General features: G+C 34.0%; 2 protein-coding genes across 5 annotated transcripts; both read right to left on the reverse strand.

Moving 5' to 3' along the window:
- Positions 1-562: 562 nt before the first annotated feature.
- On the reverse strand, positions 563-6,495 carry LOC141668133 (protein REVEILLE 5-like). 2 transcript variants are annotated; one of them, XM_074474837.1, is made up of 9 exons: positions 6,119-6,495; positions 5,666-5,723; positions 5,007-5,130; positions 4,768-4,914; positions 4,569-4,694; positions 2,857-2,966; positions 1,806-1,865; positions 976-1,096; positions 563-887 (listed from the first exon to the last, which is right to left on the reverse strand). In XM_074474837.1, the coding sequence occupies exons 1-8, from the start codon at positions 6,358-6,360 to the stop codon at positions 989-991; spliced, it is 975 nt and encodes a 324-aa protein (XP_074330938.1). In that variant the 5' UTR covers positions 6,361-6,495; the 3' UTR covers positions 563-887; positions 976-988. The 2 variants fall into 2 exon arrangements, with proteins under 2 accessions (XP_074330938.1, XP_074330939.1); XM_074474838.1 differs by having other exon boundaries at positions 4,569-4,676; positions 6,119-6,493.
- A 1,523-nt stretch (positions 6,496-8,018) lies between these two features.
- Positions 8,019-14,452, reverse strand: LOC141665837 (C-terminal binding protein AN). Of its 3 annotated transcripts, none has more exons than XR_012552135.1 (8): positions 13,603-14,452; positions 11,375-11,540; positions 11,153-11,283; positions 9,686-10,492; positions 9,504-9,551; positions 8,755-8,868; positions 8,195-8,364; positions 8,019-8,071 (listed from the first exon to the last, which is right to left on the reverse strand). XR_012552135.1 is itself a non-coding variant. In XM_074471823.1 (7 exons), the coding sequence occupies exons 1-7, from the start codon at positions 14,239-14,241 to the stop codon at positions 8,290-8,292; spliced, it is 1,980 nt and encodes a 659-aa protein (XP_074327924.1). In that variant the 5' UTR covers positions 14,242-14,452; the 3' UTR covers positions 8,019-8,289. The 3 variants fall into 3 exon arrangements, 1 of the variants encoding a protein (XP_074327924.1); XR_012552134.1 differs by having other exon boundaries at positions 8,019-8,076; XM_074471823.1 differs by having other exon boundaries at positions 8,019-8,364.
- Positions 14,453-17,147: the final 2,695 nt, after the last annotated feature.

The following is a 17,147-nucleotide window of genomic DNA, read 5'->3' on the forward strand; positions in this document are numbered from 1 at the left end:
TTTAAATTGTTGGGGCATCATAACGAGCTTATAGGTATGATTAATAGCTTCCATTAGTTTTAAGCTTATAATAGTTTTATTTGTTGTGTTGAAACAAATAAAAACCCGGTCCGGCCCAGTCAAAGCCCGGGTTTTTTAAGACCCGGTCAAAATCCGGCCCGGTGGGCCTTTTGTGCACCTCTGGTTGAAAAAGCACACATTTCTCTAATTGTTTGTTTTGACACAGAGAATGAGAAGATTCAAGAGATTATGTTGCCGTCAAAATATGCTTATAATGTCTCTGCAGGTCATATCTCTAGTTGAACATCTTGATATAGTACTCCTGGCTGTTGCCTATATGAATTTCAATTCAGAATTGGTGGCCTATTGGTTTTAGATATAATGGTGAAATAGTTCTATTCAATTATCATATTAATGAAGGATGTAGCAACAGAAATTCTTGATGATTCATGGGATTCATGGTCTTATGCATATATATAATATGACTATGATCTTGGAGAGTCTTATCCTCTTGTCGATGAAGAAGAGTATATGCAGTTCATGTAGGTAAACTCGAGGAGAGTTTGGTTACAAACAATTTCAGTTGAAGATTAATTTGAACCTTTATTACAAAAGCTTTGTAATTTTCAACATTAATAGATCAACAAACTAACTATCGACTCTGTAGATACATACAACCCGAAGAACATGGTTCCAGCCAACCATAAGATATATGATATATACATCTGTAAACTCTAAACTCAGATACTACTAGAAATACTCAAACATATGCATCGAGTTGGAGGATTTTACCAAACATTAAACCTCTTGGAAGCCGGCACACATTTCTTAGCATCAGTAGCAGATGTCGGTAAAATGAACGATGCTTTGGAGGTTTCCTGTCAACCCTGAGGAATCGCAGTTCATAATGAATAAAGTGAGGAGGACATGAAAGCTAAAACTTACAAGCACCAGCAGAAAAATTTATCCTCCTACCTATTTGAACCTTCTACACAGATAAAATTGCATCTGCGTGCTGATTGGGATGAACATCAAAGAAAGAACTACCAGAGTTACTGTTCCCAGTGTCCGGATCATAAGATGAGATTAATCTTCTCTGCACCAGTAGTCAAGACAAATGAAAGAAGATAATAAACGTCAAATGAATACAAGATATTTGTGTGCGCCATAATATAGCTAGGTATTCATCATATGCTAAACTTGCACCTCAAAAATGATTATGTGCAGAACAACTTATTATAAATTGTCCTAAATAACAATCTTGAGATGCAATGTGAAGAAGCTTAATTCCCTTGCTTACTATACTATTCTGATCATAATTACACTCATAGTATCCGAATTTCTAGCCCCAGGAACACCCCTTCCAACATATCTGTATTTTAGTCAAGGGAGATGGGGGGCACCCCCATATATAGAAACAGAACTCTGATATGCCCATGAATCTTTTCCTTATGCTTATTTTACAACAATCTTACATTTTTTTTGTACAGGCTTTTTGTATAATCTCAAACTCTGATAGTACAGGCTTTTTGTACAAAAATATTAGATAATTACATTATTATAAAAAAATTTCAGTACTCACTATAACTTGTGTTACAAAAATTATGTAAATTACTTATCTACATGAGCAAATACCATAACTAAATAATCAACATGCATATAGAAGAGCCGTATTCAAATTTATGATACAATTCTTTGAAGTTCTGGGGTCGGCTTCCCAGCGTGAAATACACCAGCATGATATAATTGTGTCAATGTAGACAGATAGCTGTGCAGCATTGCATCTGAACGGAAAGATGACTTACATGATGTTCAAATTCAGGGCTAGTTAAATTTGCGGCAAGGTTCTTCATCAGCATCAAAATCTAGAGAAAAAACAGCCAGATCAGCAGATTAAACAAGCTTTCATATTCTTTTTCTAGGTCAAGTTTATGCGCATGTCGCCACGTTTGTCAAGATTTGCTAAAAAATAATTCAGTATTGAAAGCAACTTTAGAAAAGAACAAGGAAACAAGGGAAGAAGATGGTGTAGAAACTGCAAACATGGTAAACATATCTTTTTAATCTTCCTAAAAATTTACCAAGGAAATAGGAACAATGAGGCAAAGCTTTCGACGACCTTTAAAGTAAATGTGCTGCATTTAAGGGTTATGCTAAGGCCAAGAGTTTCATTGCTTTAACTAAGTGTTTCATTGCTTTGACTAAGCTAAACTGAAGATGAAAATAATGTGCCTATTATTAACCCGTTTTTAACTCCTACAGGTTATATCCTTATCCGGACCCCATTTTTTGGATAGAAAACAATTCTGTTTTAAAATGCGTAAAAAAATGATTGAAGTCGGTGAAACTTGAGTTCTTTGAACATAACCCTGAACCCCGTACAGCTATTTTGTCTGTCAGCACACGATAGCAGACAAGCAAAGTCTAATACTTGAAAGATAGTAATATCCACGATAGTATCACGTACGACAGTATATCATGTTTTATAACCATATATGCAAATACGAGTACTTAAATACTGCAAAATGATAGATACACAACTGCTACTGCAGAACACGGGTAACAAATTTGAAATGTATGCCAATTTGCTGAGATATGTGGTGGTAAGACTAATATTTAGAAAATTTATAGAAGTAATTAATAGCACTCACTTTTCCAACAATTTCACTATCTAGACAATTAAGACCGTACTCTGGTATTCACTGTGTTAAAGCACATTGTAAAACAAGGAGAAGCACTTTGCTGTAAAAAATAATAATACAATTTAGCGAATATGACTTGACCTGCTCAAGATCTACCTGAATTTTTCCATCCAGATACCAAAAGATTAATTACTAGTCTCAAAATCAGACTTACCGTCTCAATATTTATTGGGTCCATCATCTTTAGCCTCTCCATGTGACCACTTGCATTGGAATCAAAGACACTACCGATGAAGCTGTAAACTTGAGCAAAATCTGGCATAACTGCGATGAAAGAAACATGTTAGAAGAAGAAAAGGTCATAAACGGTCCCCACTTGACCACTAGAACATCCAGTAAAGTTGGGGTCGGGATAAAATATCCATCAAACATTGGAATTTGAATAGACAGGGATCTAAAGCACAAGCCAAACACTAACTAAACATGGCAATGTAGGGAATGCTTGGATGATATTAAAGACATTTGATACGATGTCAATTCATATATTCCAAAAAAACAATAATTTGACCCCACAATTCCTCAAAATTGTTCAATATTGATTCATAATCTAATAGTAAATTCCCAGGTCTTAATTTTGTTATGCATTTACAAATATTTCACTGTAACAAAGTCTGCAATTTGTTAAAATCAGTATGCATTTTAATACTGACTTTCTATTATGGTAAATTGCATGTTGCGTCCTCTATAACTGACGGATATTAACATAGCATACATACTTTGATCTCATGCACTTTGGTCGCATAAGTTTTAGACCTGATGCACCTTGAATCCCTTGACAAGTTTTCCATTTAATATCAAATTTACCATTAACTTTGCGGCATACTGGGAAATAATAATAAACCCCATTAAAATATAATGAAACTCCAAAAAACTCTGCTAGTGCTCCCACTAGATGATGGTTACGTTTAATGAAATGTAGTTAAGCTTTTAGAGCTTATCATAACATTAAAGTTGTAATCGAGTGTAAAATCTGTAAATTTGAGTTTTAATAAAGTTTTTGTAAAAATATAAAAATTCAATAAGAGTTCTAATATAGTATTTTAGAGTTTTACTATGTGCTAAATTGAGATTTAATTGAAGTTTTATTGGAGCTTTGATGGAGTTGCAATTTGAATTTCAAATATGCCCTAGCAAAACTACCAGTAACTCTGAATCAACAGTAAATTTGTCATGGATGCAAAGTGCATGAGATTTGAAATCCATTGGACCAAAGTACATGAGCTAAAACTATTCAATGTCCATATTTGTGATTTATAGGGTATGCAACATGCATTTTACTCCTTTCTAGTATAAATAACTTGTTTAAAGTACAACGTGCAAATTTAAATAAGATTCTTTGTGTCCATGTGGAGGGAGTATAATGTGTTTCCGTGTCTAGTATCTTAGTTTACCAACAATAACCATAAGTATACCACGACAAACGGAGTTCTTAATTGTTGTTTTTTTAATGGAACAAATGTAATGTAAATATTCTGATATTCTAATCACATGATTAAAGTTTTAATATGGAAAATTGATGACCCTAGATATGTATGAATATTTTCCTTTCACTTCACAACTGAAGACATAGGGTGATAAAGATTGCAGGTCTTACATTGAGAAACACACAAAAATATATACATAACATAATACCATGTATAATATATAACTTTAGCTGGCATGTGAAGCATGTTTAGCGATTTGAGTAGAAACGAAAAAGACAAAACGGAGCCTACTTGAGATGAGACAACAAAATAATAAAGAAATGGACCAGATATATTTTAAATGCTGACACGGACATATCTATAATATTTAAGTAACGCGATTAGTTATCAAATAAATGTTTAATGCTATTAATATGCTGCAGCACACATATATTGTACCAACCTTTTATTGTCTGCTTATCTTTTCTGTCATTTATTGTCTCACCAGTTGGCCACATCCTTGGATCGCTACTATTGCTACTATAGCTACTGTTATGCACCTCATTTGGTCCTGGTACCCCCACACTATCTAAATTAGATGCATAACAAATATATGATTGCAGGATGAAGGAACATAAAAGATATGAGAACAAATATGGAACCTGCTGCATTAACGGGTGGTGTATTATTGTTATTCCAGGAAGACATGGCTGAAATGCTGATAGGCTTCGGCACTGCTATTGAATTCGGAGTTGCTACAAATCCAGGAATTGGAGCCGATGATTGAAACCCTCCCGTAACTTGAGAGGCTGAAGCAGTCGAGTTTTATGGGTGCAAGGTCCATTAGTTCTCAGTAGCATATTTAAACTTTAGATAAAAGAGATAATGATGAAAAACTAACCATTTTTCGGGGCTTTTTGTGGATATGGGTGAGCTGCTTTCCGCTTTGGACGAGGGGGAGGAACATGCTCACTTGTACCATTCTTTTGTACCTTCTGAAAATACTTTTGTGCATGGCTGCGTATCTGCAGATATTATATTATTATATGTAGCTAACACATGAAACAAAGAATCATATTGACGATGACTTACAGTGGTCCATCTTCTCAGAAAGCCCACTTAGAAATCTAGTCAGAGTTTTTCTAAACTCAAAGCAAGTTGATGGAAGAATATGGGGCCTTTATTAATGAAATATATTAAACGGTTTTTCTATGGTGTGCCCATGGGCACACAATAAACACAAACGCCCATGAGTCTGGCTTGTAAAAACCCTATATTAAATACATTTAATTGTTTCTATCCAAAAACGTGTAAATAAAGTTGGGCATTTCCACCAACCATCAATGTCAAATTTCTTATTAGGTCTTAATAGGTCTTAAAATACGTGCATCACAATTACACTGTATCAAGTCATCAGATTTCGGCAGAGGGAGTATCTCTAACTTAAATCTACAAATTATATTTACTTGCATACAAGTTTAATACATAGAAAAACATTTTTGAATAAATGAGATTTATTTTAACATGATCAATAATTTTAACCAGTTAAAACAGCATTACCTGAATAACTGTCTTCGATCCAACAAACGCTTCTATCTTCTTCCAATCGCGATCAAATCTAGTATACACATCAAAAGGAAAAGAAAATCAAAACCAACATACACACCACTAGCCAAAAAACAAACTAATGTCAACCGAACATCGCCTACCTAAATTTTAAACTTAGCTCAAGGTGCCAACCCCGCATAAAAACCAAATTTTTATCATTCATTAAATCCAAAATCTTTATACATTTACAAGAAAATAATATCACACATTCAAAACCTAAAATTCAAGAGTAATTCTACAAAGTTCTCGCAAACAGAAACCGAAACTAAAACCAACAATGCATTGACTATACTACACTTGATTATAAGAAAAGTCCCAAGAATTAAATTTTCAATTTTTATTTCAATTCCCAACAAAATATTAGTAAAAAAATGTTAAAACTTATAAGGAGAGAAAGAGTCATACAAGTGGAGAGCTTCAATAAACTTATCATGTTCTTGATCAGTCCAAGTCTCTCTAGACTTTGTAATAGTATAAGGCTTTCGGATCTTCTTGCAATTCGGATCCTCCCACCCATTTGAATTATCAGCTACAGTAGAATTAAGAACATCATCTTGTGAATCAAGAACTGAAAAAGATCCAATCTTTACTGAATTCATCACTGTTTGGCAATTTTTACTTGGTGGGGTTGGATTAAAAGACACCATAAATGCATAAAAATTGAAAATCTTGGGTTGTTTCTTGATTAAACTGGTGATTTTATTTTTGGGTTTTTTTAGAAAGTGTAGTGTGAGGAGGATGAAAAAATAGAAAGAGGAGGGGAGGGAGTGGTAATGGAGGAAGGGCTGTATTGGTATTTGGTAGAAGGGGAATTTGATGATGGTGTACACGTGGCAGTAGATGAGTGACATAGAATACGAGGGTATTGCTAAAATTAATATTTTTTTATTTTTTGAATAAAAATATATAATTTAAATTTAAATTTTTTTAAAAAATAAATTTTATAAAAAAATTAAAAATAGTAATTCTAGCAATACAGTTAAAAACACCTAAATATATGTGTTAAAAATCAAAATGACAAATATTAAAAGATAGCTGATATGTATATACAGTACACACCCTTTATTAAAATGGAGACCAAATAATTCTTATTGTTCATCAAAAGAGGATGGAGTTAAATATATAATTAACTCATAGGTGCGCGCCCTTAATTTAAATTTAAGGGTGCACACCCTTCATCGAAATCGAGACCAAATAATCTTTATTGTGCATGCAAAGATGATATAGTTAAATATGTAAATAAGGGTATTCTGGTCCTTGTTTCAAAAAAAAAAAAAAGGGTATTCTGGTCCGAATGTCAATAAAGAGTGTGCACAAAAACTCTCTTTAATTTTAATTTGTTTGGTGAAATTTATGTGCAGCTTTATGTATACAAAATTTGGTCAGTGCTCAAGTGTCTCTAAGAGATTCAATACTTTTCAATAGCTAGAAAAGCAATTTAACAGGGTCAAATTTGACAATTTCTAAAATTTAGTGTATAAATTTTATTACAGCGGGGTCAAAATATTAAATTTATATACATTTCGATCAAAATAGGTTTAAAATATTAAATTTATATATACATTTCGATCAAAATAGGTTTAAAATACTAAATTTATACATCGAAGAAAATTATGCACGATGATCATGATTACGAGATTGACAATGAAGATGATAATGTTATTCCCGAAATTCTTTCTGATATACAGTCTGATGGCCACTTTCTGTAGATGAAATTTCATAAATATTTTTGTATCGGCGTCAACTCAGTTGTCCCCAAAGATTTAAATACTTCTATTGCTTGTAGAGTGACCGTTTGAAAAATCTTAAAATAAGTAACTTATGACTTAAAGTGAATAAGTGAGTAATAAGTGATAAGTTAATAAATATTTATAAGTTTATAGTGTTTGGATAATTTAACTTATAAGTCATAATTGTTTTTATTTAAATGAATTAAAATAAATAATTTTTATATATAATTATCTTAATTCTTATATTTTAAGTTATATTAACATTTAAAAAATTATATTCTAAAATTAAAATTGATAAAAAAACGAAAAATCAAAAATAAGTCGAGAAAAAGTACGTCATTACCCACATTCAACTTATCAGCTTATAAGTTGTAAATTCAACTTATAAGCTGGGTCGACAAACACTCATCAATAAGCTGTTACGGGCTTATAAGCCAATAAACCTACTTAACGGAATATATATGAAGCACATGTAATTTCGGTATGTAACAGGTTCCTGTCTAAATATTGATGCAACAAGTGCGTTTCACAAGCTCCACTCAATTGTGCATAATTGAGAATTTCGCAAAAGAAACTACTCAAATGATCAACATATACTCTCCCCGGATTAAAAGAATTTCATTGTAATCTGTCCTGAAAAATATAACACATGAATCTGAACTTCGTTTTGACAGGTAATGGACTGGCTATTTGCCGCAAACAACTTAATATGTTAACTTGAATCGCAACTACAATGGTCAAGAAACCTCACCATACAATCACATGACCAGTGTACAAGTCTTAAATGCCTGCAACTGCAGGCTTACGAAATCACACAAGCCCCATTTTCGTTGGACAATCCTGAACCTAATCAAGCCAGCGAGTAACACCGTCATCCTCGCCTACAGTTGCAAGAATTTCTATGCGCACATCTAATGCAGCCTGCATTTTCAAGAACCACGTCAATATATAGACAAACAAAAGAACAAGAAAACATACACGGCAATCCCATACAACTTTTCCCCTAAATGTATAGACTATAGAAAAGCAAGAAAACAAGCCACTCCCACTGGGAGTCTCCCAGTCACCCATATAACAAGTAACAACCCCATGCATGTATATAGGTAGCAAAGCATAGCAATGCGCAATCCTGTACCCGGCCTTGCCTAAGGTTATGCAAAAGAAGTGCACACCTCATAGGCCTAGGCCAACAAGACGAACCCATGTATAAGCATGCATGTTACGAAGTCCCTCTACGCTGAATACACATATATGATAACAATAGCTTACATAAATTCTGAATTAACATAGTCATAGAGAAAGCTAACTCACCGAAGGATTTCTACAATTGACCAGCCTACATTCCTCTAAAGGACCTTCCAATGACCAGCTCTCCCAAACATCAAAGCTATGACTAGCAAATACAAATTCCGTCTTTCTATTGATCTGCAATGTTGCAATTCTCAGAGTCAGATTGTTGTGCTCATCCACTAATACGAGGGATAAGAGTAAAATTTCTTTCTTTAAAAGTCTAAATGAACCCATAACACAGAGCAAGAACAGAAAAGAGATGAGTGCATAATTTCATACTAGTCCAATAGCTTGATAAACATACTGATAATAAGTTCAGCATACTGAACGAACATGTTCTGTAATTTAGACAACACAGAACAAGTAGCTTGCTTTTTCATGGACCATGCCAACGCTAGAGTTAGTTGATCAAAACTCTCATACTGGGAATGACTACAACAAGATTAAAATGCAGATATGATGTTTAAATGTCTGCATACTAAATTTGAGAAACAATATCACTGGTGCAAAAAAAAAACTTTAGGGTACGCAAAATCGAAACTACTGAGAACTTATAAAATTGCAATACAATATTTCATTAGATCTACTGTATATGACTTTGTCATTAGTCCAGAACATATAAAATTGTTCCCAGACATTTAACGAGTTCGTCTAGATGTCAAAACTTCTCTCCCATTTTTAGAATTATTGTCGGTAAGTTCAAAAGTAGAGCTGGTGATATAAACCAATTACAAAAGATAATTAAAAAAATATGAAAAATATAAAAATACCTGCAACAACTTTCCACCAGCAGTAAATGATCTCAAACCAATTGCATCCTGCATATTTTTCTTTCATAAATAAGCCAGCTCAGCAGGAATTACAAATTCATTTTCTTATTGTCATGAAAGAAGTGGAACACCAGACATAGGTTACAAAAGATAAGTGAAATAAACAAATGCAAACCACAAACCTTGCTTCTAGTAACGAGGAATTGTGCAGCTGGATCTCTTTTTGTGACATTTGTTAATGTGTCTAGGAACCAACCACCTCCTTGTACTCGTTGCCTGGAGATGTGTAGTGTGTGCCTGTCTCTGGAATATAGAGCAATAACATAACCATCCTTCAGCAAATCAGCAGATTTACTTTGGAATGGACTTGATTTCGGTAGATGTTCGAAAGACAATTTTTGTGTTGTTTCCATTGGTGTTTTTCTATTTCTTGAATCTTCAGGAGATGCAAAACGTGAGCTGGAACTCAAGACTTGGTCGGTGCCGCTCATTGTAGTATCATCTTCTCGGTGAGAAGTACTCTCTTTCTCCATAACAGAAGTATCATCATTTTTCTGAAGGGACTTCTGGCGACCATGTCTTTTTTTAGACTTTTTACCTGATCTAGTTCTCTTTACATCAGATCGAGTGGGAGTATTCTGGGTCAAAACAGATCCTTGAAGATGACTTGGAGACTGCTTTGACTGATTAGTAGTGGTGCCCTGTGAGTGGGAGCCTTCAGTAGGTACACGAGTATCCCTAGTCAATTCCTGAGCAACAGATCCTTGTACAGCACCGTCATCATCATGCCTATCAACCTGTTCATTTTCATACACTACTTCACTTTCTATTTCATCTTCATCTTCATCAGACCCAGCATTCTCTGGAATTATACCATCTAAAAAGAATGACTGCAATATAGAAATAGCCTTCTCTCTTATCTCCATCCACACTTCTTCACTGTAATCTGCACTGCGTGGCAGTATCAATACATTGGGCATCTCTCTTACCTAAGAAAAAGAGTAAAAAGTAGTCTGAGTCTAAAACTTCCATAAAGCATAGATTTCCACTATAGATGCCAAGTTCACAAGTTCATAGATATAAAAGGTCAAATGACTCAAATCTAACTGTTATGTGATCAAGAGAAACCTGCTTTATATTAATTCGATGCTTTCTCCCCATACGTTGATCATACCTCTGCCCCATTAAACTATGTTTAATTTTATTATTTTGAATGCGTAAAAAAAGAAGTTGTTTTCTATTCAAAGCAACAGGCCATGACAACAACAAAGAAGAAGGTTCAGTTTGAAACTGAAGCAATATTTTTTGGAGGATCTCGCCCAAATAGTTGTATACTATAAAATATCTTCCTCAGTTGTAAATATCTACTCAGTGCCCTATCTGTGAGAGAAAATTTATATCAATCAGAAACAGATTTTACTACGGCGTGCTACACCCACACATGTATCGGAATGGTAGAGTCCTGACGCCAAAGACTGGAACTGGTATGCAAGGCACATTGCAGAGCAATATGTCCCCCCTCCCCTCCCACAAAAAAAGAAAAGAAAAAACAGGAATAATTGCACCATACATATAAGCAATCAGGTTAAGCAAGATTTTAATATACATTCATATCACATATATTCATACCCTAATACTACTTATCATACCCATGCTTCCATCCACTGCGGACCTTCAGCACCATCCAGAGCACAGCCTGCAAGAGTGCCATCAATCAAAAGCTGCTTCACTGCACAATCATCCAACAGCTGGCTGCTTCCGGTATTAACAAGAAAGGCTCCTGCAAAACAATCATTGCTTTATAACTGCAAATATGAAAGCAGAATTTACTTCTCTAAATGAGGATAGCTGCTGCAAAATGGACTAATTACCGGGCTTTATGTGTTGCAAACAATCTGCATTTATTATCTGGACTGTTTCATTTGTAAGAGCGCAGTGGAGGGAGACAAGGTCACTGGCAGCAAGTAAATCATTAAGGGTGTCCATCCTTCGGGCAGCAGGTGGGAAGCTGGAAGTTCGACTTGATTTTCCTTTAACCTGAGCAATGTTACTCGGGATTCAGGAACAAATCAAAGACAAATATATGCCTAAAAGTCCCACTAACATATATAGAAGCATAAGTGTCACACTTTCCATCTTTCATTTATTTTACTAATATGGGACATTTAAGCCCCACTCGCCTTTTTTTAATTTTGCATATGAAGGTGGCACGAACAAACTGGAACCAATTCCTAAAAAACCACTTGTCTCAAATTTATGTGGATAACAATTAGAAAAAAAGAAAGTACCAAGCTTAGGCTAGAGCATGACCTCTAAAAACTATGGCATAGTGTTTCAAGATTTTACAGTAAGGATTTATGAAGAAACAAGAGAGGAGGCCCTTAATATAAAAAGATAAACAATAATGTATCACACAGGGGAATGGCATGATAGAATTAATACATACAGGATATCCTGCCTCTTGAATGGACAAAATACCATATATATACTTTAAGTATACAGAGGCAGAATAGCAATTTTAACTCTAAACCTGTTGTGCATGTTCATGGAGTACAAGATTCATAAAAAGTCCAACAAGACATACTTTGAAAATCCTAGATCCGTGCTACAAGAACAAGAGAGACTCAGAGAATGTTTGTGTTATCAAAAAGTTATTAATATATTACTTGAAGTTACTTTTATCTGATATAACTTATAAGGTATAAGTATTTTTTTTTATTTCACTTATAAAAGCTTTTAAGCTATTTTATTTTAAGTTTGTATCCTAATAATATAAATTAATATAACCCATACAGTTCATGGTTGTTTCTTAAAGTACTGTTTTTGTGAAATGACTTATCACCCACACACATCAGTATCAACTTATCAATTTTTCAAAGTTAAAAATGGCTACATAAAGGATGGTCATACGGACTGTAATTATGCAAAAAATATTTGAAGAAGACTTCCAGGCCATTTCTCCCACGCACTTATACGAACATAAGAATCAGCTTGGAAACCTTGTGGTGGAACGTAAGGAGCTGGAAATCTGGAATTACTAGCCCTAATAGTATAGCTGCGGCTGTTAAAAATTGAGAAGATTGGGATACAGAGGCTTTTCTTATATTACTGGAAGCACAATTTGTCATTGAAAAACTCTTAAAAAATTTCTTTAATTACTAAAAGTATATCAGTGACAAAATTTTAAATCTATTTTTACCATTATTGCAATGAGTTAAATGGGTTAAAGTAACATTAAGCTGGGCACTAGAGGTGGTAGGTATCAAGTTATCTTTCCTTAGGCACTAAAACTTTTTCCTATGTCCTCTTACAGAAATTTAAGTTCTTTGTGGGCTCGTTTCTTTGGAACCTATGTGTTTTTACTTTTTAGAAAATCCCATCTACATTGTGAAGCATAGAAACAGAAAGCTCTAAATGTAATTTTTAAGTCCGAATTCAGAAACATATCTAGGTTCTGATTTGCATTAACTCGGGACTCATTGATCAAGTCCTTGTACCTCAACATCAGAAAGAAGTTCAACTAGAAGTTCCTTGACGACACTAGTGCTTAGTGTTATAAGGATTTACAATTTCAAGTGCAGCATCTACAATAATTTTTTTAAGTAGCATCTCTCTGTAAATATAAACAAGCTAGTATGATGTTAGATACCCGAGACATGTCATCACCGTGAAACTTAGTCTGTACAAGAAATAAATGACCAAGTAATTTTTCAAGATTAAGTAAATTATACAAAAAATAAGTAAGGGGTAGTAGCAGCCTCCCCACTATCAGGGGAGAAGACAAATTATAGTTTTCAGGAGTTCCCCAGAGCTAGGGAAAATCTCTAAAATTGTATACACATTTTTTAAATTTCTTTCCATCAAATTTCTAACCTCAAAATCAGGTACAATACGATAATTCAAATCAAGGTAACACTTGGACTAAACTTAACTTGAAACGGCATTAGCAATTGTGCTTATGAACTTATAAAATTATCATCAGCCACAATTCATCTACTAATTTGTAATGCAACCATTTCCAGACAATATACCATTCCAACTTCAAAAAGAATTGCCATTGAATTCTGAAAATCGAAAATGTAGAATTATAATTCAGTACCTCATTAACATCGAAGTAAAGCACACTCATTTTAAACGCCAAGCTCCGCGTAGCCAAAGACCTAGCAGAAGCAGATCTTCCAATAATCCCCAAAACCAATCCCCTACACCTCCTCATTCCTCTACAAAGCGGCTGCACCGAGCCGAGCCAACCCGAAGCCGATAACGTATGCCTCGACAACAAATGAGTCCTTCTCAAAAGCCCTAAAAACAACGCCATAACCGTATCAGCCACCTCCTCAGCTCTCGAAACATCGACATGAACAAGACGATGAAGACCTAGATCGGCGGCGAGCGCAGAGTCAACAGCTCGATCGGAGGATCCGAGACAGAGAATGAGCTGCCAGGGACGAAGGCGGCGTTGGGCGGCGCGTGGGAGGAAAGAGAGCGAGTGGAGAATAACGACGGCGGCGGTGTCGATTTTAGAGTCGGCGAGGTGGATGAGAGAGACGTGATTGACAATTGCGATGCCGGAGAGACAGTCTTGTTCGAAGGCGGTGTCTTCGATGCAATTTAGGGTTACGATTAGGGGGAGTTGTGATGATGAGGATGATTCGCGGAGTGTCATTGCTCTTGTGTTTGTAATTGCTGGAGATCTAGATGTTGATGTTGTATCTCTTTCTCTCTTCACTGTCATCATCTCTCTCTCAAAATCTCTCCCACTCTCTCTCAAAATCTCTCTCGTTCACTCTCTCCCACAATCTCTCCCAACTCTAAAAATCTCTCTCGATCTCTCTCTATCTCTCTCTCTCTCTCTCTGTGTTTCTCTCTAGATTCATGTAAACATTTTTAAAATTTGAAAGGGGAATTTCTACTATTCTTCTTCAACTACAGTTCAGTGCCTAGTCCTCTACTTCTCCTGTCTGCATACTATTTTGTATTTTCTATGAACTTTAGGTTGGGCCTTGAATGTAAAAGGCCCAATTATTGTTAAATCAAGAAATGGGCCCTTATATAAAAATTAGAAACTAAGCCCAATAAAACTGGTCCAGTCCAGTGGAACAAATAACAAGTGATTTATTTATTTTTCATTTTTTTTCTTGTTTAATTTTTCATTTGACTTTCCACGCTGGAGGAAGATAAGTTTGATTTTATTTTTCGAAGGTGTAAAAAAACAGGGAGTTGACAAAAAATGTTGAGTAATTTGAAAAATGTCGAAAAGTTAGATAATTATCAAATCTTTTGAAATTGTGGTCTAATCACTATAAAGGTAAATCGAATTATAATCTAGATGGGCGGCTAGTTTCATGCTCCAGTGGGCCACTGGACTGAACTATGTCCTGTTTGGCAATCGTAAACCGTTTATAATTTCGGTCTTCTTTTCCGTTCATTTCTATAAAAAAATTATTTGATAAATATTTTAAAAACTATAAAATATTATTTAATAATTCATTTATAGTTTTTTCTGCTTTTAATTGAACAATAAATTTTTGTTTAAGAGAAAAAATTAAAATAATCTATAAATTATATTTTAAATGACGGTTATAATGTATTTCGAGACCTGTTCTTTAACGTATATAATCTAGAAAAATGAAACGGGAGTATAATTTAAAAAATGATAGAATAAAATATCCCAAACGGATGTATCCTATTTTTGTCCCTTGTCTATGTATGAGCTAACCTAAGACAAAATATCATAAAATTGTAAATCTTTCTAGATAATATGTTGAGCATGTGCTATAAAAAATATCGGTATAAACAAAAATTGAGTTCAGAATATGAGACGAGAAATATAATAATTGAAAAGTTGGGAAACTAGGTTTTAGAAGAATTGCATATTGGTGTATAAAGTGAAAATAAGTGTCAGATTTCTCAAAAATATTATCAAATAACGTGGCTAATAATGTTGGGTTTTAATTTACGAATGTATTTTTATCTACGCGGAATTTCATATTATTATTTGAAAAGTTGCTATCTTTGAGAAGATATATCTGCATTTTAGAAAATTTTTGAGGTAAAAATAATAAAAATCATCTCTCTTTTTTTCACGAACAAAATGAAGAATTGATTAAAACATTTAACCCCCGCCGCCGGGACAAACCCCAAAACTGTCAACTACAATTTGATTGTGAAACAAAAATCGAGCTAATCAAATAATTGTTTTATTTTCAAATTGTTTGACTTATAGAATATTCAAATATTTTAATCTAAAAAATATTACAACGAAAGAAACCATATCTAACGGCTTGCTCCCGAGTTTTTTAATGAGAAGGAAGTAAGTGATTAGGAGGTAAAGTATTTTAATCTCATTTTTGGAGTGAAAATTTTGAAGTGAAAGATTGTTAAATTTGCATTCAATAACACTTGCTTTCGCTAATTTTAAAAACTAGGGAAGTGAAACAACTTTGGCTCTGTTTGGGATTGCTGTTAAAAATTGTTGTGCTGTTAGAAAAAGTGCTGCTGAAAAAAGTGCTGTTGTAAAAATCAGATGACTGTTTGGTAATTTTTTTGATTCGTATATGTTTTGATGCAAAAAATTAAAAATAATGATGTTTTTGGTAAGGTTTGATGGTGAAATCAGCATCTGCTTCCCGCAACAGCTGAAAATCAGCTTTTTCTAAAAGCATGGGGGGCTTACTTTCTCTAACAGCAGCTTTTAAGCCAAAAGCACTTTTCAGAAAAGCAGGTTTTAAATTTACCAAACAGTTTTTAACTGCTTTTCAGCGAAAAGCTGTTGTTGCTGTCTGCAGCAGCAATACTAAACACAGTCTTTATTTACTCTTCATTTGCTTTCCTTTCTTTTTTAAAACTGGGAGCAAGGTGTAAAGCTTGAAATGCGGCATAGGCAATGAATTGCATAGGATATTGTTTTGACTGTTAAAAAGTATGTCTGCTTTACTATTTATTACGTGTATACAGACACGCATTCTATTTTTACGGCGTTTTTTGCAGCCCACCGGACCGTGCAGTTGACAGTTTCGGATACGGGTTGCTTTTAAATATTTAAAAATAAGATTTTTATATGAATTAATTTCTTAGATAATCCTTTTAATCATCATATTTCTTATTGCTCCCTCAATTTTCTTCGATTTTTTAGAATCAATATTTATACAGTTTCAAGTGTTTTGACATCACATTCACATACAAAAGTTTGATATTTTGTTTTTCACAACAATCAGTAATTCAGACAGAGCAAACCAAATTTTGAATCAAACATAATTTGAGTTGAGTTTAATCGAGTCGCGTCAATTTGACTCGTTTAACGAGTCGTGCAAGATGCCTCATATAATTTTACACCGAATTCATCTATATTTTTACCAATTTTCTGTTGTGGGTTAATGAGCACACAATAAGAAGATATATGTCAAAATTTGATTGATTTTTCAATTATAAATGTTGATAAACCCCTGCATTTACATTACTTCCATCAATAAAAATACTCCAAATTCATAGAATTTAATGCTTAATGTGTACCCATACTAGACAAACCCATATTTTTACTCAAACCCGGTTCATTTATTCTTTCAAGATTAAGTTGAGAATTATATGAATTGAAATTTTTATCGAAACTCAACCGTTAAGATAAGCAAGCCGAGACAACTTTGA

The sequence above is a fragment of the Apium graveolens genome, chromosome 6 (genome assembly GCF_009905375.1).
Source record: "Apium graveolens cultivar Ventura chromosome 6, ASM990537v1, whole genome shotgun sequence".
Taxonomy (NCBI): domain Eukaryota; kingdom Viridiplantae; phylum Streptophyta; class Magnoliopsida; order Apiales; family Apiaceae; genus Apium; species Apium graveolens.